Raw genomic sequence first — 25242 nt, forward strand, 5'->3', positions numbered from 1 at the left:
CAGTTTTACTTTTTACTTGTGCAGCTCTTGGAGTCTAAAGCCGCGTTCACACCGGGCGCGATATATATATATATATATATATATATATATATATATATGTATATATATATATATATACATATATATATATATATATATATATATATACATATATATACATATACATATATATACATATATATATATATATACACGAGGTCTGTGAGAAAAGTATCGGACCTTTTTATTTTTTTTCAAAAACTATACGGATTTGAATCACGTGTGATTACATCAGACAAGCTTGAACCCTCGTATGCGAGAGTTTTTTCACGCCTGTCGGTTACGTCATTCGCCTGTGGGCAGGCTTTGAGTGAGGAGTGGTCCAGCCCCCTCGTCGGAATTCCTTTGTCTGACTTCTCCGTGTTGATAACCATTTGTAAAAACAGGCGGCTTTTGATGGCTTTCAGTAGAGTGAGTATCTGAGAAATTGTTTAACAGCTGGACATGTTCCAACTTGTCCTTAAGGCTTCCAACGGAGGTGTCTTTCCTGTGGCGGCGCGCTGCGCCGGCTGCCTGCCAACGCACCAATTCGTCCGCACGTCTTTCATTACAAAATCTCCTTTAACAGTGGAATGTCCGGATAAACTGCTGATACCGAGCGCTTCTGAAACTTCTCTGTTCTCTCACGATGTCCTGGGTCAACAGAGGCTTAAATTTGGAGGTTTTCAGCTCGAAACAGGCTGACGACGGCACCTCGGAGCGCTGCGTGACGTCCCGCTCCATGGGAAGTCCTTAAAGCGACAGTAACACCCCATAATCTCTCATCAGCCGTTACAATTTTCACCGAAAACCAGGTGAAATTCTCGAATGGTGTCCACTTCGATCTGCCTCACAGGTTCTGAAAAAATTTTGATCAAGCAAAGCGCCAGTCTCTCAGGAAGAAGTCAGACAAAGGAATTCCGACGGGGTGGACCACTCCTCACTCAAAGCCTGCCCACAGGCGAATGACGTAACCAACAGGCATGAAAAAACTCACGCATGCGCACGAGGGTTCAAGGTTGGCTGATGTAATCGCACATGATTCAAATCCATATAGTTTTTGAAAAAAATAAAAAGGTACGTTATTTTTCTCGCAGACCTCGTGTATATATATATATATATATATACACACACACACACACACAACTGCAAATTATAAAGAAGACAATGTTCATACAGCCGAGGGTATTTTATCATTGCATTATTTTATTTTTTACAATATGCATTATGACCTAATAATCTGGAAGGAGACCAAAAGATCAAAATGAGCCAGAAATTCAAATCTGTGAGTCTGAATTGCAGATTATCCTAAAAAATTTAATAGAAAGTACCTTGTTGAGAGCAGCGACTCTTTGGGCGAGCTGAGCCTCAATCTCAGGCAGTGTCTCTGCCCGCTGTAACGTCTGCTGCAGTTTCTGCTTGGCTTCATCCAGACGTTCCTGCAGCTGTCTGTTCTTCTCCTCACTCTGGAATGAAGCAACAACATGCAGTCGATACTACGGCTGTGACTGGAGAAGCTTGGCTTGTGCGTGATGAACCAGTTTTTAAACGGGCTGCGCAGCGTCAGAGTAAAAGGCACCTGGAGTGTCTGGTTTTGGAATTTCATGCACAGCAGGAGCTCAAAAACAACAACAAGGTCATTAAAACATACAGTAATGACATGATTTCAAACGTACCTGTCTGTGGAGGGACTCTTTGCTCGCAAGCTCATTTTCCAGCTTATCTTTGATATCGTGGAGAGACGTTGCCTCCCTCTGGGCGCTGAGGTACCTGCATTCAATATCAAATTAAACATTAGGATTAGGAATCTCATTTTAATTTGGCCTCTAGGTTAAATTAAAATTTTGATGTTGCCTCAAACTCACACAGACAGATTTAAAATCCAGCAAGGAGTAAATAAATACATAAAATAAATAAATAAATCCAAATTTTAATTCTGCCTCAGCCAAATAGAGTATAGTGAATATTGAAAATTTAAAAATTAAATTAAAAAATAAAAATTCAATACAGAGATTTTGTATGAACTGTATTAAAGTAAAATATATGTAATGTTTAATAAACTTGAGTCATTTTAGCATAGTAATTAATATGATAACTGTCAAAAAGAGGATTTTGTTAAAGTAAATTAAAAGGGTAACAATAATTTTTGATAGTGATATTAAGATAAAACATGTTAATGCTGTATTTCAATATTGTGGTTGTGTTTTTGATATGTTGCTGTAAATTAAATTAAATAAAATGACAATTACAATTTATTTATTGATTATACCTGTTACCTGGCAGATAAAATCATAATATAGGCAGATTTCTGTTGTGTGGAATGGAAGCGCTGATTTATTCTCTGTGAATTCAAAATATAAATTTTGCCAATTTAAAAAAAAAAAAGAAGCAAAATGCCTTGCTCACCACAAAATAAGAGTCAGAGATTTCAATTTAATTCAGCATGGGAAGATATTAATTTTATCAAGGCAGAATTAAAATTTTGATACTGCTTAGGTGGCTGGAAAATCAGACTTGGCACATCAATAATCCCAGATTCTGTATTTTTTAGAAAAATCATATAGTCCAGGTGAAATTACAACTTCAATTTGGCCTAACTAATTAGTTGATCAAAGTCTCTATCGGTACGGAGAACTTATCCCAAAACACGAATTCTACAATTACATTACGAGAAGTTCCGAAAAGAATTTCAAGTCCCGTGGATCAGTGTTAGGGTTCAGATTAAGGTTAAAGAATCAGCTGTATTCTTAGAAACTTGAGCACAGGGTACTCGGATTCTCGCTTGACGACAAACAGCCAATCAAAGGCATAGAATTTTCCACACCTGTAGCCACTAGAATTTTCCACACCTGTAGCCACTGCCTTAATCAAATTTTTAATTTAGACTAGGTGGATTGTCAATCTGTCTGGGTATTTTGGACTGTGTGTGTCTCTCTCTCTCTCTCTCTCTCTCTCCTCTCTCTCTCTCTCTCTCTCTCTCACACACACACACACACACACACACACACACACACACACACACACACACACACACACACACACACACACACACACACACACACACACACACACACACCTGTGAAAATCTTTGCATGTTTACCACCCCACACCTGTTGGTGGTGATACACAATACTCCTGCTTTGCTTCATTCTAAAACTCGCGATAGCTACACTTACGAGGTCTGTCCAAAAAGTATCGGACCTTTTTATTTTTTGCAAAAACCATATGGATTTGAATCACGTGTGATTGCATCAGCCAAGCTTGAACCTTCGTGCGCATGCGTGAGTTTTTTCACGCCTGTCGGTTGCGTCATTCACCTGTGAGCAGGCTTTGTGTGAGCAGTGGTCCACCCCTCTCGGTTGCTTTTCAGTCGTGTGAGTATCCGAGAAATTGTGCATGAGCTGGACATGCCCCAACATGTCCTGTGAGGCTTCATCACGGTGTTGCTTTGCGCCATGCGGCTCCATCCTGATGCGCGGAATTCCTCCGCACGTCTGTCTCAATGTGCTGAAAAAGTACTGATGTCCACGTCTTCCGCAATTCCTGTGCTCATCAGACGACATACCAGATCAAGACAGCGTCCAGTTTACAAATGAACGGCACATTCCACTGTTACAGGAGTTTTTGTCATGGAAAGAGGAGTGGAGGAATTCTGCGCATCGCGGTGGAGCCGCATGGCGCAAAGCAACGTTGTGATGAAGCCTCACAGGACATGTTGGGGCATGTCCAGCTCATGCACAATTTCTCGGATACTCACACGACTGAAAAGCAACCGGAAGCCGTCTGAAAGCCATCTGAAAGCCGTCCTGTGAGACCAACACGGAGGTGATTTTGTCCTGTGCCATGAGCGGCACAGTGGCGCAATCCTCCGCTTCTCTTTCCATGAAAAAAACTCCTGTAACAGTAGAATGTGCCGAAAAAGTGGTGATGTCCACGCCTTCTGCCTTTTTTGTGAAAGTCAGACGATGTCCCGGATCAACAAAGCCTTCACGTTGGAAATGATCTGGTTGTTTCAGCGGGGTTTGAGCCTGTCGATTGGCGCTTGGAGCGCGCCGCGCTCTCAGACACTGTGGGCGGTCTTTAAACCGGCTGGAGCACTCCTTAATCAGTGTAATCCCCATAAAATTGTCGCTGAAAGCCATCTAAATTTTCCGAACATATCCACCTGGAGGTCTCTCACAGTTTCTGGAAAAAAATTGATGCAGCAAAGCTCCAAATCGTTCAGACATTTATTCGCAATAAAAATCCGACGAGAGGGGTGGACCACTGTTCACACAAAGCCTGCTCAAAGGCGAATGACGCAACCGACAGGCATGAAAAAACTCACGCATGCGCACAAAGGTTCAAGCTTGGCTGATGCAATCACACGTGATTCAAATCCATATGGTTTTTGAAAAAAATAAAAAGGACCGATACTTTTTGGACAGACCTCGTATTTCGGAATTCAACCTATTTTTTGAACAAACTGGACAGCTGCATCTGTACATTAGCACGCCACCCACTGTCATCGAAACTAACCCTCAAACCTAACCCTATGTTTTGACCTTGAAATTCATCATTTTAGGGCTTCAACCTCATGTCCCCCGATAATCATAGTGGTTTCTTATTGGAAGGCGCGCAATCACAGCACTTTGTAATTGGAAGCCTATGAGAAAATGGAGTATGGTACCGTATTAATAGTCATTTTGTTAAAAAAAACAAAAAACAAACAAACAAAAAAGCCCAAATTCTCTGATTATGCAATATTTGTTTATGTGCAATAAATATCTACTGCCACTGAAATATGCACAGTTTTGTACATACTTTTCTCTTTTTTTAATATGCAATCTCTTTTTTGCTACTACGTTCTTATGATTTTTTTTCTTTTTTAAATTTGAGGTCTGGACATACCTCTTTCATTCCGTTAAATTTGATGTTTATTTTTCTTTTCTTCCTCAGATCTTTCAAGCCTGCACGTAGTATACTCAGATTTATATTTGCACTGAAAGGCTTGCACCTTACCTTTTGCTGTACCTGTTACAATGACAATAAAGAATCTGAATCTGTATTATCGCTTCATAAATGTGACTATTTTCTGATTCATTACTAGTTTCTTTACTCTTGAACATCTTTGACTTGTGACCAAATCAAGACATTTGATGGTATCATCGTGGGCTTTGACAAACACCAATTTTTCATTTTTCAGACATTTTATTGACGGTACAGTGACTCAAGAAAATAATTACCAGCTTGATCGATAATGAAAATAATCATTATAACGATTATTTTCATTATCGATCAATCAAACAAGGGCCTCGTTTGAAATGAACTCTGCCTCCAGTGTTGAGCAGAGGTCAAAAATGTTGGCCGTTACTCTGAGCCGCACCTTTGACTTAATAGGAATTCAGTGCAAATGTTATTTATGTAAAACAGCTTTCGTCTGTGTAAACAGGTGTCAGGACACCTTTGAAACATGCTGCAAGCCAAAAGGTGAAACATATGGCCCTTCTGTTCCAGTAAGTGGGCAGAACTGAAAATCTGCCCAAATAAAAGAAAGAAAAATGAGAGATGTCACCTCTTTTCCAATGCTGCTAGACTACCTGCGTTCTAGTGTTGTAATCCTTTCCTCCATGTCTTCCCTTTGGCAGAGGGCCTGCAAGAGCAAAGACACATCACTACGAGGTGATTATTAACTGCTATTATAAGAATATTATTATTATACATTATATACATTTTTAAAATGAGTGTATCAACATTAACAACTGCAAATGTGCTTCTTTAATCAGTTTTAAAAATTGTTCAACACCCCAAATTCATACAGAGGACTTCATTTAGCGCCTTGGGGCAACTGTTTGTTGTGATTTGGCGCTATATAAAAAAAAAGTTGATTGATTGATTGATTGATTTAGAACAGATGTCCATCATGCTCTAATAATATCCATTTTGGTGGCCTGGCAGTCGAAAGAGCTCAGGGGTTCTTTGTTATTATTATTATTTTTTTTTGGCCAGGAAGGGGCAAACTGGACCAACAGACCTCTTTCACCTCCCTTTGCAGCTTCTGATTGGCCTCCTCTGATTTCGTCACCTCCCTCCTGGCGGCCGCAAGCTGTTCCTCTATTTCGCCGACCTGATGTGACACAATGAAGGGTCACGGAATGACACACATAGAATCTGTATGAGTCAGTGTAGTGTAAATAACGCAGCACTGATCGATCGTGAGAATGCACGATGACAGTCCCTTAAATGTTGACATAATGGAATCATGGCCGCCTGACCAAACAGCAAAGATGTTACAGGACAAAGTGTTTTCAGTTATTTATCAGTCATCATCAACTAATGAGTCTTGCTCAGTTAAATCACATTGTGTCTGTTTGTGCACGAGGAACTGGGTGCGATAGGATTTTTCTGTGGTTTCTACAAATTGTCAATACTTTGGCCACAAGAGGGCAGAGTGGCACAGTAGTAGATAACTTGATTTATCTTGACAGTTGGACAAAAAATATTTACGTATTATTAATATATTGTCATCATCAAATGGAACAAAACACATGAATGACAGAAATACTTATATTTGTAATTATAGACATCTTCATAAGCAGCAACTTATAAGATAAAATAAAATAAGAAAATAGATAAGATAAATAAGATAAAAAAGGCAAGATAAGATAAAATATAAGAATAAAGATAAGATTAAATAAGATCAGATAAAATAAGATAAGAAAAAAGATAAGACAAGATAAAATAAGATAAGATAAAATAAGACAAGAAAAAAGATAAGATATGAAAAAAGATAACATAAGACAAGATAAAATAAGAAAAAGATAAGACAAGATAAAATAAAATAAGATAAGAAAAAGATAATATAAAATAAGATAAGATAAAATAAGACAAGAAAAAAGATAAGAAAAAGATAAGACAAGATAAAAGATAAGATAAAATAAGATAAGAAAAAAGACAAGACAAGATAACATAAGAAAAAGATAAGATAAAATAAGACAAGAAAAAGATAAGATAAGACACGATAAAATAAGATAAGAAAAAGATAAGATTAGATAAAATAAGATAAGAACAAAGACAAGATAAGATTAAAAAAGGATAGATAAGATAAGATAAGATAAGATAAGATAATCCTTTAATAGTTCCATGACGGGAAAATTTACGATGTTACAGCAGCACAGGGACAATTACAGAACAACAATGCAGGTACGCAAAAATAAGGTAAAAGAAAAGTAATTACCAAAATACGGAAGTCAAGTTCCATGCGGAATTAGATTACGCTAAATACAAACAGAAAGAATCTTACATAATATTCCACGAGTGGTAAAGTGATGCACTCACTACACACCGGGAGCAACTTGGGGATTAAGGACCTCGCCCAAGGGCCCTTAATGATTTTCCAGTCAGGCTGGGGTTTGAACCCAGAGTCCTCTGGTCTCAAGCTCAACGCTTAACCACCACCTCCCAAATTTGCATCAACAGATTATCGCTGTCAAACATCACCTTCTCACATCGTTTTTTTTTTTAAATGACATCATCAGTGGTTGGCCAACCTCCGCTCGACGTTGATGGACAAACTGTCGACTTTAATCAAACTGAAGTTGTGGACACCTTGTGGACTCACCTGCCGGCACATGAGGGCCAGCCTCTCCCTCAGCTGGGACAGCTCGGCTCTCTGTCGCTCGATCTCTCCTTCTCTCTGCCTTTCGATCTCACTGTCCTCCAGGCCTGAAGACGGGCCGTTTGGCAGCCGCTGGCATGGCGCAAGGGTGATGAAGAAGACAGCGAGTTAGAACGGATGCAGGTTGTTAAGTAGATGTGATGTTCACGAGGTATAAGACGTGGAGCTAGAATCACAATGACACAACGTGATACCCACACATCTACTGTTCTACTGACTGTCTGTACGCTAACACACACAAAGATAACTGGAACCAACATGCATAACACCCTCCCTTACATCTTTCCCGCCGTCCAACCCTTGTTGACGTCTTTTAATTTGGTCTCTTAAAGAGATTACCTGGAGAGAGAGAGAGAAAAAAGAAAGAAAACAACAAATGAAAGTTCTTTCTTCTCACCAGCCCTGCAGATTTGCACAGATTCACCACCATTGGACTTTACCTCTTGAGCAGATGCTGCAAGCTGATCTTCCAACATGGACACCCTCTCAAGGGCCACACGGAGTCGCTCTCGAACCTACACAGTAGAGTAGACAAGAAAATAATAGATCTAGGTTAACTGTTAGGACGAACAAACCAATAGATCTGTACCTCTATTGTATACCAGAATTCTGTCATGCCCAAATTTGTATGTCTGTTATTATGCTAGTTAGTTGTGACGCCTGAGTAACGTATCAAGTAGGGGACGACCTTGAGTATCCAGTTGCCTCTATGGTAACCATGAAGGCCCAACAGGAACCTTGAACACAGGATGGCTAACAGGGCACAAGAAGTCCTCAATGGCGGATCAGGGAGAGGAAGTGATGACTTGTAACCCATGGCTGTGAAGGCGGGTGACGGCTCCAGTAGGTCCTCAGACCCCGATCATCTGAGATTTCCCAGCCATTGGATCGGGCTAAGGAGCTGTCAAGGACCATGTGTTTGCTGGCGTGCAACGACATTCCCACATTCATCAAAACCATGCACAGGTGTGTCTAGATCGACCCATGCTACGGTGGTTTTCTTTTACACTTGAAATACCACAGAATGTGTTGTTCATCAATCTACTGATGTTTATCTGCTAATATTGGCTAACCTGGTAGATGTTGCTAACAATAACTGGCTACATCGCGCTACAAACTGAGGAGCAAATTAAAACACTAATGTTACTTTTGCACCATCTGTCCTCTTCTTTGAGGTCTTTTTGGTGGACTGCAGATTTTTGTACCGCTTTAAAATCTTGGAGGCATCCAGCTTATTTGCATGTGATTTTTTTCTTTTTTCTTCTGCATACTGGTTTGTCATGCAGTGTTTGGAGGTGTTAAAGAGTGCAGTTGTGGGCAGACGTTTACATACGCTCATCACGGGCATGAATGTCATGGTAATTTTGGGTAAGGCCTATTAACTCCTCGTTAGTGACCATGATTGACTACAGCTGGAAGTTTGTCCTCCCAGTATAAAAAGGATGTTTGACAGCACGCTATGGACTGACCAATACTCAGAATAATAGGAAAGTAAAAAAAAAAACTCAGTAAAGATCTAAGAAAGTCTCTTGAAGCCATTTTTAAACAACTGCAGATCCTAACTAAGATCATCACTTCAAATGACTGTGGGTGTGTCACCACTTTGCCATGGTCTGGATCCAAAGTGTAACCCTCAGAGAGAAAACTGAATATTCAGGAACAAGCAGAACCACCAAAGCTCAGGTCTACTATTAACTGGAACACCAGAGTGACTGCCACAGTGAAACAAGTTTTACATTGCCATGGACTGAGAGGGTGCCAACCAAGAAAGACGCCCCTGCTCCAAAATCAACACCTTCAAGTTAGACTGAAATTTGCAGCTGCCCACTTGGTCAAGCCAGATGCCTTCTGGAGAAAGGTCTTATGGTCCGACGAGGCAAAGATTGAGCTAATTGGCCACAATGATAAGAGGTATGTTTGGAGGAGTAAAGGTGAGGCTTTCAAACCAAAGAACACTTTACAAACTCTCAAGAATGGTGATGGTAGCATCAAGCTCTGGGGCTGTTTTGCTGCCAGTGATAGTGATGCATTGCAACAAGAAGGAGAACTATCTTCAATATCACCTCAAATCAACAGCTAGATAGTTGACACTTGACCACAATTGGGTGTTCCAACAGGACAATGATTCCAAACACACAACAAAAGTGGTTGTGGGTTGGATAAAGTAAGCTAACATTAAGCTTCTGGAATGGTCTTCCCAAATTTTTTTTTTGTGCTTGTGACAACGAGGGCAGTCGCATCTCCTCCACTCTCCCTTAGCGTGTTTTGTCTGTGAGGCTGCCAGCCCTGCTCCTCTGGAAAACGACAAAATGGATCTGATCTAGTGGTCTCTGAACGCAATTGATACTATTTTTCCACAAGACACTCAGGAGCGGAGGACCCGACCTGTCCTGCCGGGACACATGTGGTGGGTTACATGATGGACAGCTGGAGGTGGCAAGTCATGCGCCTGTACACGTTGTCTGTGGAGGACGTTGAAGATGTTTACTTATTTGGAGCTGTGGTGACTGGGTTTCTGCTGTGTGGAGCAGCCACAGCACTGGTCTACCGGAAAATTAAGAAGGTGGAGGCGGCATTAATCGGCCCGTCCAGGCTGCCCCACATAATTGATTCAATTGGAAGGGCAGTGTCAGCTCAGTCGGTGGGTGTCAAACGCACGTTGGAATCCATCTCGGGGAGAATGGCTGCACTGGAAAACCGCTTTGATTGTCTGTAAGACCACATCTCTCCTCTATTCAGATGTATTTGGGAGCCACTCTGAAGTTTCAGACTGTGGAATCTGCCAGGCGTCTGTTAATCTGGATATCTATTTGGTTTCCAAACACCAGCTGTCCTTCAAGGCCGCTCTGATAAAATCCTCCCCCTGAGGAACACTCCTGATAGCCTCGCTCCTCGTCTCCCTCCCCGTCCCCCACATTCCTCCCTCCCTTCCCAGTCCTGAGATGTTGACTGTGGGACCTTGAGACTCTGGTGGACTGATTCAGGACTGGGATCCCCCCAGGATGGACAGATAAGGCCTGTTGATGGAGCCTGTGCGGCCTTCCGGGCTGTGTGTCTGGACACTGGGCCACTCTCTGCCCCCCCAAGCTGGTCTTGGCGGCGCGACTTACAGTTGCAGCGACCTTCACCCACTTTACCTCAGTTCGGATGACGGACTGCTTCAAGTTAAGTGCACATAAACAATGTCAAATGTATATGTGTTGTCTTTAATTTTGATGTGTGCCATTACTACGGTAAACAAGTAGTAATTGTGGATTAATTGCTGTATCTTGTCTGAGGTCATTGGGGTGTAAACATAATTGCCCTTTTTTGGGATCAATAAAGTTGTCTGAAAGAACAGCTGAAAGAAGTCATTAAAAGGCCCGAAATTGGATGTTCCAACAGGACAATGATCCCAAACACACATTAAAACTGGTTGCGGGTTGGATAAAGTAAGCTAACATTAAGCTTCTGGAATGGTCTTCCCAAAAAAACAGTCCAAAGAAGTCATTAAAAGGCCCAAAATTGGATGTTCCAACAAGACATTGATCCCAAACACACAGCAAAACTGGTTGCGGGTTGGATAAAGTAAGCTAACATTAAGCTTCTGGAATGGTCTTCCCAAAAAACAGTCCAAAGAAGTCATTAAAAGGCCCAAAATTGGGTGGTCCAACAGGACATTTGTTGGTTTTGAATAATCAGGTCCCATCTTATCTTAGGGACCTCATAGTACCATATCACCCCAATAGAGCGCTTCGCTCTCAGACTGCAGGCTTACTTGTAGTTCCTAGGGTTTGTAAGAGTAGAATGGGAGGCAGAGCCTTCAGCTTTCAGGCTCCTCTCCTGTGGAACCAGCTCCCAATTCAGATCAGGGAGACAGACACCCTCTCTACTTTTAAGATTAGGCTTAAAACTTTCCTTTTTGCTAAAGCTTATAGTTAGGGCTGGATCAGGTGACCCTGAACCATCCCTTAGTTATGCTGCTATAGACTTAGACTGCTGGGGGGTTCCCATGATGCACTGAGTGTTTCTTTCTCCTTTTGCTCTGTATGCACCACTCTGCATTTAATCATTAGTGATTGATCTCTGCTCCCCTCCACAGCATGTCTTTTTCCTGGTTCTCTCCCTCAGCCCCAACCAGTCCCAGCAGAAGACTGCCCCTCCCTGAGCCTGGTTCTGCTGGAGGTTTCTTCCTGTTTCTTCCTTTTTCCTTCCCACTGTTGCCAAGTGCTTGCTCACAGGGGGTCGTTTTGACCGTTGTGGTTTTTCCATAATTATTGTATGGCCTTGCCTTACAATATAAAGCGCCTTGGGGCAACTGTTTGTTGTGATTTGGCGCTATATAAATAAAATTGATTTGATTTGATTTGACATTGATCCCAAACACACAACAAAACTGATTGTGGGTTGGCTAAAGTAAGCTAACATTAAGGTTCTGGAATGGTCTTCCCAAAGAACAGCTCAAAGAAGTCATTAAAAGCCCCAAAATTAACATGACATCACTGTAAATGTTTCACCCACCTTCTCATCAAGGGCTTTGTGATGCTCAAACAGAGACTTGAGGGCCTTGAGGACTTCCACCTCACTGGAGACCCCTGCTGGGGACTGGGCTTGTCTTTTCACCACTGTCATCCTCAGACTGCGCTCATGGCGAGACACCAAGCACTCCAGATGTTCCAGCAACAACTGAAGAGAAGGCGATGATGAAAACGTTTGAGAGAAGCAAGAAAAGGAGCGTGAAGAACGGCAGCACAGAAGACAAGCAGAAAGAAAACACAGAGGTGAGAGGGATTTTAGAATCGAGAAGCAAAGGAAACAGAGGGGAAGAGTGGGCGAGATTAGGAAAGTAGACAGAGAAAAGAGAATCACAAGGAGAAGATGTGACAGAAGAAATCAGGCCGTGTCACACTCATACGCCCACAGTACACGAGGAAAATAACACAGAGGCTGCCACAGTGCTAATAAGCAAAATGGCCGTTAAACATCTTACGCGTGTGTTGTTTCGTTCCGCCTTGAGCTCAGCGATTTCCTCCTCTCTCTCCAGAAGCTGCTCCCGGCAAACGTTCAGCTCTTTAGTCAACACTGCAAACTCCTGTGGCACACACAAGATGCGTTCAGGGGCGAACAAAACAAACTGTGTAGATGGCGGTAATCTGTACGGCGGCGGGTTTAACATACAAAAGACAAAAATATCTGGTGATGTGAAACAAATTGGCTGAGATACAAGCATATTTATGAGACAGTGACTTTTGGAAGATGATATTTTTTAAATCTCCATAATTACAGTGTTAATCACTGACAGTTATAATATTAATAATAATATGGTTAATGGACTGCATTTATATAGCGCTTTTCTATCTGCATCGCTCAAAGCACTTTACAATTATGCCCCATTCACACAAACACACTCAAACACACCAATGTCAGGATGCTGCCACACAAGGCGCTCACTACACATCAGGAGCAACTGGGGATTAAGGACCTTGCCCAAGGGTTCTTAATGATTTTCCTGTCAAGCTGGGGCTTGATCCGAGGATCCTCTTGTCTCAAGCCCAATGCTTAAACACTAGACCATCACCTCCCCCAAATAATAACCTTGATTTAACCAGGTAGAAATTCCATTGAGATCAAAACCTCTTTTACAAGGATGACCTGGCCAAGAAAGGCAGCAGCACGTCATAAAGGACAGGTTAGCATCAACATGAGAACATTGGTGATAAATAAAATACAGTCATCTTGGTCATAACATTGCACATGATATAAAGACTCAAGCAGATTTAGATTTAGAAACAAAGGTATTGCACAAACGAATCCCATTTGCGATCTCGTAGGATAGACCGGAAGGTGTTCGGGAAGTCAGTCTGGGCGCCGTCTTATCTGGCCGATCTGGTGGAACCCTACATGCCGGCCTGGGCTTTGCGGTCGCAGGATGCGGGACTTCTCTGTGTTCCCAAGGTGAAGAAGAAGTCAGCGGGTCAAAGAGCTTTTTCTTATCATGCACCCACTCTGTGGAACGGTCTTCCTGCGACCATGAGGCAATCGGAGTCTGTGGACATTTTTACGTCAAGACTTAAAACCTATTTTTATTCTCTTTCTTATGAATAGTTTTTATTTTTTATCTGTTTTATTCTTTTACTTCTGTTTTTAATGTATTTGATTTTTTTATTTATTAATTTATTTTAATTTTTATGTTGAATCGTTCTGTGTAAGGCACCTTGAAATGGCTTTTGTTTTGATCTGCTGCTCTATAAGCTGATTCAATTGATGATTAAATTGGGCAGTTTCAGTTCGGATTGGAGAACATTCCAAAAACTAAAGGCATTCTTTCCCGCTTCAGTGCGGGCACAAGGTACACGGAAACATAACATGTCATTTGAGTGTAGAGCATAATGACTTTCAGAGCTCAGAAGTAAACTGTATAAACAGATCGGAACCAGACTAACAAGAGTTTTGTAAACCAGAATCATCCAGTGTGTATAACACCTGCCAGACAAAGAGGGCACGTCCGCATTGAAGTACAACTCACAGTGATGGGTGAGGCAGTTACAACCAGTGATAAATCTCAGGGCGCAATGGTACAATAGGGTCAAGGACTGTAGACAACTGGATGATGCACACCTAGTCACAGCATCGCCATAGTCCAAAAAGGGCAGGAAGTTAGCAGTTATTGGGAGCTTCTGAACTCTTAAGGACTTGTTTCTCTAAAGAAAGCCTCAGTTTACCCTTAATTTGGAAATCAGGTGTTTAACCCTCTGGGGTCTGAGGGCATTTTTTGGACAGTTCACTCGCCTGGCATAAATGTTTTATTATTGCTGTTAACAGCTCTCCCTGCAACCCACAATCAAGTTTTATGTCTCTTTTTTTCAGGACAACCTGTGCTTTCAGAATACATATGCTTTTGTTGTGTTTTATAAGTGTAATAAAGGTTTACAAACAAAAATAAGAAAGCAAAAAGAGAAGCGGAAAAATAATTTTCTACACACATTTATTTAAAACACACAGCAAACTATAATAAATAACTGTTTTGACACTTTATAAGGTAATTTGAGATCTTGTGTGAAAGACTGTACAACAAAAAGGTTCAAACAATAAAACACAAATGCACATTTTGAACGATATATATAAAATGGTCTTTGCAGGGGTTTTTTTTTGTTGTCTTCATCTCAAAGCAATTTCTGTATACTATTACACAAAGGTTACAACACAAACTTCTACTTCTACTATGTTTTGGACTGTTCTGTGCTGCTCCTAAAGCAGCTTTCACGTGAGATTGTCATCAGAGGCTCTCCGTCTGCTTTCACTGATCACTGTGCGTAATGGCGCAGGGCGCACTGAGTATTTACTAATAGTTGTACTCATTGGAGCACCCAGGGGGCTATTCAAACGGGCCAACTAGTAACATATCACTCCTGAAAATGATTTTGGCGTTTCACGTGAGGTAAATCTGCCCTACGATTAGATTTTGTAAAACCATGTGACGGTGAACTAATTCCGATTGGCCACTCATATTGCGCATGTCATCACACAGCTTCTATGAGGAGTACAAAGATGGCCGATGGCTAGCTCAAAAGTCCATGGAGTTAACTTTTCAGCAAAAAAAAAAAGAGTATGTTTCTATCTCATATCATTAAGAAGTTATTTATAATTTAGTAAAGCCTGGTCTTAGCCGTCGTATATGATGGCGCCGGCCCCAGAGGGTTAAAATGAACTTTCAAATAGAGATCCCTGTCAATAGTTAAACCCAAATATTTGTAGCTGCTGACTAGCTTAAGAATATTACCTCAGGTAGTTTTGATTGATGGCATGTTCTCCAAAGAAACAGCTGCTCGTTTGCTCATCCACCTCTGCAAACTAGCATGGACTACAACACATCATTACGCAATAGTGTGCCGGAATGCACAAGACAAACCCGAAGAACACAGCATCGATATGTCACTCACAACACTACTGGGAATACAACAGCAGACACTGAACATACCACGCGAAAAGCGCTGTGAATTCACATGTTTAGAGCAGTGACTACCTGTTTTAGAATTCTGAGCTGAAAGAAAAATTGATGAAATGGATCTGTGTGAGCCAGGAGGGAAACAGCGACCTGGACAGATGGTGACACAGTGGGTCCACTGGCTCGTGGCCTTACAGGATTGTTTCTTCTTTGGATCGGGGTCAGCATCTCGGTCTGCTTCTCTCATCCTCTTGTCATTTTGTTTGTGTTTCACCTCACTCTACCTCGACGTGCCACAGCCTTCATTAATTTTAATGATTTTGCATTATCTGTGATATATACTGAGATTGACTCGGACACATCAGATATAAAAAATGCCTTGTACTAGCAACACTGTTTACAAAAGACGACTGTATGTGACTGACTCATAAAGCAGCGTGACGTTGATGACTGTCTTTTGTCTCACTGTGCTTTATCTGGCAATTTGGACATAATATCGCAAGTTCTTATGCAGACTAATACAAAATAATATGATACACCTGTAATTAAAACCAATTCTAAAACCAATGTTAATTTTTCTGGCCAAGATTTAACTCTGGATTATGGTAAAATTTTGCATTTGTATGTGTGTTGTTGATTTATGTGTCCACATTCATAAAAACTGGCTCAATTAGACTTGAAAATTTTACACCAGAGGATGTTGTGTATATTATATGTGTATATATTTAGGAATTGTAGTCATTCTTATAAACAGTGTTTATATTTACAGAGGCCATGTGCAAGTGGGCGTGCAAGTGTGCAGATCAAAGTTGTGCAAGTGTCAGGACACCCTAAGTACAATGTCAGATGATGCTTTCTGCATATCATGTGACTTATATTAGCGAAAAATTGTTTCCATTCAACTTTTAAAAAAAAAAGTATTTTGGGAATCACTGGAAATCCCACCTCATGCAAGCCTAAAAACAATTTTGCGAAATTTAAGGTGTTTTTTAAGCATATTTTCCATTTGCAACTTGAATTTGCACAATTTATTGGGTGATAGAAACCCACTCAGAGAGGCATTTGTCATCCCTTAAACCAGAATGCACTCAGTGCGCTGCGCTGGGTATTGAGAAAATGGATGCAAATGAAAATATTTAATGCAAGTTGATGAATTGGTGCCAAGCTGTCAGTGGCCACTAAAAGATTGTGTCCATCTGTCCTAAGGTAGATCTCACTGGTCAATGGGTTTCCGTCACATTTTGTGTACTATTAACGAACTCCAGCCTCATGCCTGTAATGTCAAAATATGACAAAGTTGTGTAAATCATCATGCTCCTCACACTCACAGAACTAGTTACTCTAACTTTTAAGATTAAAGTAATTTTATTACATGACATATTCACATTTACTTTTTTTTTTAGATAATTTTAATACAAACCTATCAAATAAACCTTACATGATGCATACTCATTACTGTAATAAATCCTATTTATTTGAAATGCATAACCCTCAGCTTTATGTATTTAGTATTAATAAAATATAATTACTCTAAATCAATAATAATGACAGTATTTATTTAAAATACATAAAGTATATTGTTTGAATTGCATAATTATTTTATCTGTGCCATTTATCTTGTATAGGTAACATAATTATTATGCAATTCAGACAGTATACTTTATGTATTTTAAATAAATACTGTCATTATTCTTGATTTAGAGTAATTATATTTTATTAATACTAAATACATAAAGCTGAGGGTTATGCATTTTAAATAAATAGGATTTATTACAGGAATGAATATGCATCATGTAAGGTTTATTTGGTAGGTTTGCATGAAAATTATCTAAAAAAAGTAAATGGGAATTAGTCATGTAATAAAATTACATAAATCTTAAAAGTCAGGGTTAGATATTTCTGTGAGTGCAGGGTTTGACACGCAGGAATTTTCAGAGTTTTGTGCACAGATGGTTATGTATTAATATTATTTGTTTATAATGTATTTAAAGATGCATGATATCACATGACGCTGTCATCTACTGACTCGTAGACCTTCTCCAGCCCGCAGTCCGCCAGTTTGAAACCCCTAACCCGCTTTAAACAAATAGAACACAGACTCTTCTTCACATCATGTCTTGGTGTTGAATGCTGTTGCATGATCAAGCATTAAGGATTTGCTGAATTTCAAATGGTTAAGGTGTACTGACATATTTTACAGAGTTCTGAAAATGTAGCACAAACACAGCTGTAGTGCACAGCAGAAAACTAATGTGCAATTTCTTCCAATATACTAAAGAGATTCTCCCAGAAAATCAAGTATTCATTTAAGCCAAAAGCCATTAACACAAACTCCAAACTTTCCCAGCTTCATTAATCATCTGCAGTAACAACACGGTCAAACATAATGAAACCTGATTACGCAGTATTGGGAAAATTGCAGATGCAACAGACCAAAAAGCCTGAAGAGAATCTGAGTACAAACTCACTGCCTTAGTGAGAAGAACATTAGCGAAGACAAATCTGAAGATTTACAGAGAGAAGTATTTATTGTCTACTTTCAGCCGAATCTCTTTGCACAAACACCAACTGCAAACACACAACCAGAGTCTGCAACCACGCGGTGTAAACAGTTTTTACCTTAAAGTAGTCACACTGTGAGGTATTTTCCTTATCTGCCTTTTACAGTTAACCCTCTGGGGTCCAGGGCATAATTGGCCGTTTTTGAGTACTTTTGGTTTTACCTTCATAATTGACCTAAAAAAATGGTTTACTTTGCCTTGTTTGGTGTAATTTTTTTCATCACAATCTCACCTGTGTGACTTCACAGTTTTTCTTTCAATCTGACATACTGTATGAATACAGTGAACCTAAATTCACACAAAAACATAAAATCCAAATAGAACATAAAAGTTTTTTTTTACAGTACTGTGAAAACCACAAACATATTTAACAAACCATTTTTATAACTTAGAATGTAAATATAAATTGTAAATTTCAAAAACATTTGTACAACTGTAGCAAACAACAAAGTTATATACCACTATTTACATTAGAAATCATTGGATTGTCATGTCAGACATTCCAAGTTCTACAATTCTATTCTATGCATATAGAAACTATTCTGCTGTAAGCAACAATTACGCCTCAACCAGCTCGTTTTAGATTTCAGTGATGTCTGTTAGGGCCACTTTACACATAGTGCTAATACATACAACTCAGGGTGACTCACAGCGGTAGAGCTCGTATGAGCACACCACAAAACATTGCGCCGACAGGGATGCGTGCACGATGCGGGTGCGACGGTTTGTACACGCGATGGTGTATTTCGAGCAGGAACCCAGTGCGAGCTGCTGCAGCTGCTCACACTGTGTTCCATGGGACGAGGTGCAACACATCGCGCCGGTGATGTGGAGGAAAATAAAATAAAAACCAGCTGTATAATTAGTGAATAGCACTGGGTTGATATAAATAATACATAAAAGAGGACACAATACAGAAGCACACGGTTAAATAACCCTGATTAAATTACAGACTCACAGGATTTGAACCCATACACTTTGATTACCAGATGGAAACTTGCCACTGCACTACAGTCACTGTCTTGTAAAAGCAGTGTGAAATGGTTAATATCAACAAGCAGATAAACGTATTTTCTAAAAATAGAAAAAAAAGCGCTGTGATAACTGACCAAACAGCGTATTTCTGCTGATACATGACTGAAAGTGGCGTATTTGTCACACTGTTGGGTTGTTCTGGTCCTGCGGCGCCACTCACGGCCCTCACGGCCTGACATGCATGTCCTGTCAGACGTGACACTCAGATCGCCTGCTGTGTGTCCAAACAGACTGATGATCCATTTTTATGTTTTTATGTGTTTCCACACAAACACACACACGCGCATGTCTGCCAAAACACGGGACATTTCCTGCAGCTGTGATGTGTCCAGAACCAGAGATGTCTCAACAGCTGTGGGCAGCCAGCCACGCCCCCTGCCCTGCCACCTCTAGTTTTTAAATCTCGTCTTAAAACATACTTGTTTTCTTTGGCTTTTGACTTGAGGGTTGATGATTTTATTGTTTTAAAAACTTTTATTGTTGCCAATCTATTTATTTATTTATTTATTTATTGATTTATTTTATGTCATTGTACAGCGCTTTGGTCAACTTTGTTGTTTTTAAATGTGCTCTATAAATAAACTGGACTGGACTGGACTGCCAGTGCACAGACCAACATGTCACTCTGTGATTAGATGAGCGATGCCTCGCCTGCTGGGGCAAGAGAAGAGGTGCACAAACCACACACGTACACGTGTTGGGAGGAGTGGGGGGGGGGCACGAAACACATGCACAGGTGTTGTGGGGAGAGCCAACACTCTGGCACACCACATGTGCACTCGGCAACTTCACAGTCGTGTGGCACTTGGACAAATTTCACTGCCAGCACAACAGTGATTGTCTGCTGACTGTTGTCATGTTAATAGTGCGAATGGCCACACATTTTCTAAGTGCCAAACAAGCGGTGTTAGATGTTCATGTGTGTCACCTGGAATTTGGCCGACACCTGCTGTGAGAGGATTTGATGGGCTCGCACAGTGCACACTCTGTCTTTCAGCCGCTGGTGTGCACAAATAGTTGTAGCAACAGGTGTACGAGGCAGCTATGATTTTACATATTTTGCACGCGATTCCTGCTTCATGCGCACTTTATGCGCAAATCGACCAAATTCGCACTATTTGCGAAGGGGCCCTTAAGGAAGTTTATATAGGGGTGGGCAGTACGCTAGAGTCATAGCCATCACCAGTGCAGTGGTGGGCATAGTTCCGATAATCCGATAACAGATATTTATCGAAGATGTTTTCATTATCAGATTATCTTTTTTCATGTCAGACATTCCAAGTTCTACAATTCTATGCATGTAGAAACTATTCTGCTTCTAAAAACCATTATCAGACTAATTATCTTCAGATAAATTTTTGTCCGATAACTTTTAGACCAATAACGTAGTAAACAAAGCTGAACAGTGACAAACATTTTTAAAATTTAAAATCAGTTGAGCACCTACCTGTTAAAAGTTTCATAACAGATGTATAATTCTACCCTCTGCAAACAGAAGAGAGCTGCTTCTAGGAGAAAATGCTCTATCCTCTGCAGACAAAGGAGAACTGGTCACACACACACACACACACACACACACACACACACACACACACACACACACACACACACACACACACACACACACACACACACACACACACACACACACACACACACACACACACACAAAGAAACCATTTCCTTTAACACCATACTGATACGCTGGCAATATCACCCAAGTCATCCAGAGGCATGCATTTTTAACTTATGGTTCAAATTTTAACCAAACAAATTTCGTACAAGTTATTTAAAATTACTGTTACGTCTGAAGTTTTATAAAGTGAAAATATCAGATATATGTTTTAGTTGTGCTAATCTTGATGTGCTAATCTTTAAGGTTTTAGTGAGCACATGCTGTGCCCAGCAGTGCATTATGGGTAGGATAGGGTAATCTCAGTACGTTCACAACAGGACAAATACATTTGAGACACTCTGTTCAGGCTCCATGGACAACAGCATTAAACTCTAGTTCCTAAAACTCTTGTGAATATATTCTCTTGGTTTATAGACGTTGTTATTGTATTTGCATTTGTTAAATTCCATCCATCCATCCATCCAATTTCTTCCGCTTTATCCGGAGTCGGGTCACGGGGGCAGCAGCTCAAGCAAAGCCGTCCAGACCTCCCGATCCACACACACCTCCCCCAGCTCCTCCGGGGGCACCCCAAGGCATTCCCAAGCCAGCCGAGAGATGTAGTCCCTCCAGCGTGTCCTGGGTCTACCACGGGGCCTCCTCCCAATGGGACATGCCCGGAACACCTCTCCAGTGAGGCGTCCAGGGGGCATCCGGAAAAGATGCCCAAGCCACCTCAACTGACTCCTTTCGACATGGAGGAGCAGCGGCTCGACTCCGAGCTCCTCCCAAGTGACCGAGCTCCTTACCCTATCTCTAAGGGAGCGCCCAGCCACCCTGCGGAAGAAACTCATCTTGGCCGCTTGTACTTGCGATCTCGTTCTTTTGGTCATGAGCCAAATCTCATGACCACAGGTGAGGATCGGAACGTAGATCGATCGGTAAATCGAGAGCTTTGTCCCCCTACTCAGCTCTCTCTTCACCACGACGGTCCGATACAGTGACCGCATCACTGCAGATGCTGCACCGATCCATCTATTGATCTCACGCTCCATCCGTCCCTCACTCGTGAACAAGACCCCGAGATACTTAAACTCCTCCACTTGTTAAATTCCATGCATCTTAAATGTAGCAGACACGGATCTGGAATTTTGTTTTGGCAAGTTTTCACGGTCTCTACTGCCATCTACTGGCCAGTAGTGTTCATGGCAGTTCATGGCAGTATTCATCTTGAAGCTGGGCAGACACTGTATGATATTTTTAATCACTGTACTCGGTTTCAGTTCAAACTGTACCACAAAACCGCATGGTGTAAAAGTTCAGAGCGCCCGATTTATGTTCTCACACACATTGTACGTTCAAAAACCACACGTCGGACTCGTGTTTTTTTCAGAAGCAAAACGTAAGCTTTTTTTCAAACTTCATTTACAAAAATTCTCGATGGGAGACATCAAAGTTTAAAAACAAATCAAAATAACAACAACAACAACAAAAACAAGACAGGTCTGTGGTGTTTGCACATGCACAGTGCGAGCAGATGGATGCTTGTAGCTCTTCAGCAGCAGGATACCCTCACGACGGCCGACCAGAATAATATCAAACAGGTTTGATTTTCATTCAACCATACAATCGGTGATCAGGAGGTGGTCGTGAGATGTTAAATGCAGCTTGTTACTCCATGTACACTACACGATGCAGGACGTGTGATTAACCTGAAACTCGGTCTAAAAAATTCTCGCACGAATGAAAAATCATCTGAAAAAGGGCCAAAACTCGTACAGTGTAAAGCCAACATTTACGTGTCAAGACAATATTGAGTGCACGTTTTACAATATAATAAAACATGTGCACAATATAATAAAACGTGCGCACAACATCATAAAACGTGCGCAAAACATCATAAAATGTGCGCACAATATAATAAAATGAGCGCACATTTTGCGATGACACTTCCAGGGCTCTGTAAAAATGCCTGTTTTTACAAATAAAAAAATGTAATATTTTACAAAAGCACATTTATCTGGAAACACCAACACATGACACACGTCACATTAATGTGTTGGTTTACATAATGAATGACTGAACCAATCAGTGTTTAGCAGAGGCACATTTTACCCAGAATCCTTTGCAATCTGTCTGTGTTCGTTACAAAACCTCAGAATTAGTCCATTATTCAACATTAAAAGATATATGTTATATTTTAACTTTGTACAAATGACAGAATTGACATTAATAGAGTTATTCTATCAGTATTAATGTTATTTATAAATCAAAACCATAAGTCAGCACTGCTTTATTTTCCAAGACCTCCGCCTGACCGGAGCATTGTGATTGGGTAGAGAGCTGGGTTTTGTGGCTGTTCTCAGCTGGCTTCTGTGCTGGAAGCTGTGTAGTAAACAAGAGCTTCCAGCAGGGGGCAAGATGTTCAAAGACAGAATTGTGGGCTCATTGTTTGGGTCTGTTGTCGCTTTTGATGCTACCAGAAGCGATCGTGGTGTTAAAACTCAAATTCAGTTTGTTAGTAGTTTCAAATGTACCAGAGGCAATACTGGAATTGATCTTTTATCTGTAACTTCAGGTGGGTGGTTTATCATTTTATCTTTATCAAAGATAACTTTTCAGTGTGATAGTGCACCATGATATGTATTGGGCAATACCACCTACACTGTGAGAAACTATAGGACAATGAGAATGTGTACCAGAAATATTTTGTAATGGCGCCAATGAACAATGACAATGGAAATAAAGGAAAAATATCTAAGTATCCATTAATTTGGAAAGCTATAATTAATTTGGGCCATCCAAAGTTTGGATCAACACTGGTGCATTTCTACAGCAACAAAATTACAATAACAAGAAAATCTGGCCATATTTTACGTTACTGTGAAAAAATTTGCTCTGATTGTTATTTCATTACCGTAGAATTACCCACTGCATCACTGAGGCTATGATGATCGTAGGTCTGGTGTTTTTTCCCTATTCTGCTGAGCTTCACACATGAGTCAATACACCTGTCAAAAACTTTTTCTTATAGATGTAATTGGCTATGAAGTCATTTTCACATGAAGGCACAAATTAACATTCATGAAAATATTGTTAAACTATGATTCTGTTGTGTAATCCAGTGGGCGATTGTGCTGTGGCTTTTTAAGCCTTAGTGAGCAATAACTAGACACAGCCACAGGTTTGTTACACATTGTGTAAAAAGCTTTGATTCATTAACTTTTTTGAATGAGTAGATCTGAAAATGAAAATAAACCAATTAAAAATACTGGTCAAATAATATAATTATTATTGAGATCATGATCGATTTATGGACACCCAAAATTTAGACTATTGTAATAAAAGTCCATTTTGATTTGCCTGTTTTTGGGAGGGGTCGTCTGTGCGGACGATTCTGGAAGACCTGCAGCAGCTTAAGGAGGAAGAAAAAGATCCCAAACCTACTCCAGATGAAGAAATCATCACCAATCAAGAAGGAATCACGCTTCAAATTGTCAAAACTATTATAATATGGCAAGGTAAGCTGATTTTCAGTTTATCTGGTCAACCTCATTAACTTGCGAGATAACTTGTGGTCCAATTTTGTGGACCCCAATTTGCGTGAGTTAACGAGGTTTACCTGTATTAGGTCACATCGCCCACCCCTAGTTCTTGCGTGGGCTCATTCTTGTTCTGTATAACAGGCTTACACGATCTGTGTGAAAGACACAGACTGTAAGATTCCTCCTGTTTCCCCTTCTTTCAAAGCAGGTGTGTGGCAGACATCTTCACTTTAGATCACAAGAGACAGAGGCAAAGCAATCAGCTGCCATTCATTTTCAATCAGAGTGGCCGTTTTACAGCAACAAAACTAAAGTGGTTTCTATGCTCCCAACTATGTGCAAACATAATAGATAAGTCTAAGAGATGCATTCACATCACAGCCATCTCCTCTCTCTTCTGGTGTTCCCCAAGGCTCTGTCCTTGGTCCTATCCTTTTCATTATCTATCTTCTCCCCCTCAGTAATATATTTTAGAAATATAACATTCAATTTCATTGCAACGTGGACGACACCCAGCTCTAACTTTCCACCAAACTCAGTGAACTTCTTCACACACACACACATACACCTGGACGCACCCTCAAATCATCATCTTCTCTCAGCCTCAACACTTCTCCTGGTCGCTTGAACACCATAGGATTTAGAGCTTTCAGTCGCTCTGCTCCACAACCTTTGGAACTCCCTTCCACCAGATATTCCCAACATTGACTCTCTGGCTATTTTCAAATCATGTCTCAAAACCCACCTTTTCAAGAAAGCCTATTCACCATGAGTACCATTCATTCACTACATAACCTTTGTCTTGTTTTAAATTGTTATATAATTTCTTTTAACTGGTAAATGTCTTTTCCAGTTTTTAATTCTAATTTGTTTATGGTTATGCTTTT

General features: G+C 40.5%; 1 protein-coding gene across 3 annotated transcripts in view; it reads right to left on the minus strand.

Moving 5' to 3' along the window:
- Positions 1-25242, minus strand: part of LOC117530734 (liprin-alpha-3-like) — a 55218-nt gene that overhangs the window by 28780 nt on the left and 1196 nt on the right. For 2 of the 3 annotated variants that reach the window (XM_034193634.1, XM_034193636.1), the window contains exons 2-10: positions 12645-12746; positions 12176-12340; positions 8116-8190; positions 7955-8014; positions 7619-7747; positions 6032-6124; positions 5598-5650; positions 1695-1788; positions 1350-1484 (exon numbers count right to left, since the gene is read on the minus strand). In XM_034193634.1, coding sequence (XP_034049525.1) covers positions 1350-1484; positions 1695-1788; positions 5598-5650; positions 6032-6124; positions 7619-7747; positions 7955-8014; positions 8116-8190; positions 12176-12340; positions 12645-12746 — 906 coding nt within the window. The remainder of the gene's footprint in view (positions 1-1349; positions 1485-1694; positions 1789-5597; positions 5651-6031; positions 6125-7618; positions 7748-7954; positions 8015-8115; positions 8191-12175; positions 12341-12644; positions 12747-25242) is intronic. The other variant, XM_034193635.1, reaches the window with a different exon arrangement.

Source organism: Thalassophryne amazonica, chromosome 18 (assembly GCF_902500255.1).
Source record: "Thalassophryne amazonica chromosome 18, fThaAma1.1, whole genome shotgun sequence".
In the NCBI taxonomy this organism is placed as follows: Eukaryota; Metazoa; Chordata; class Actinopteri; order Batrachoidiformes; family Batrachoididae; genus Thalassophryne; species Thalassophryne amazonica.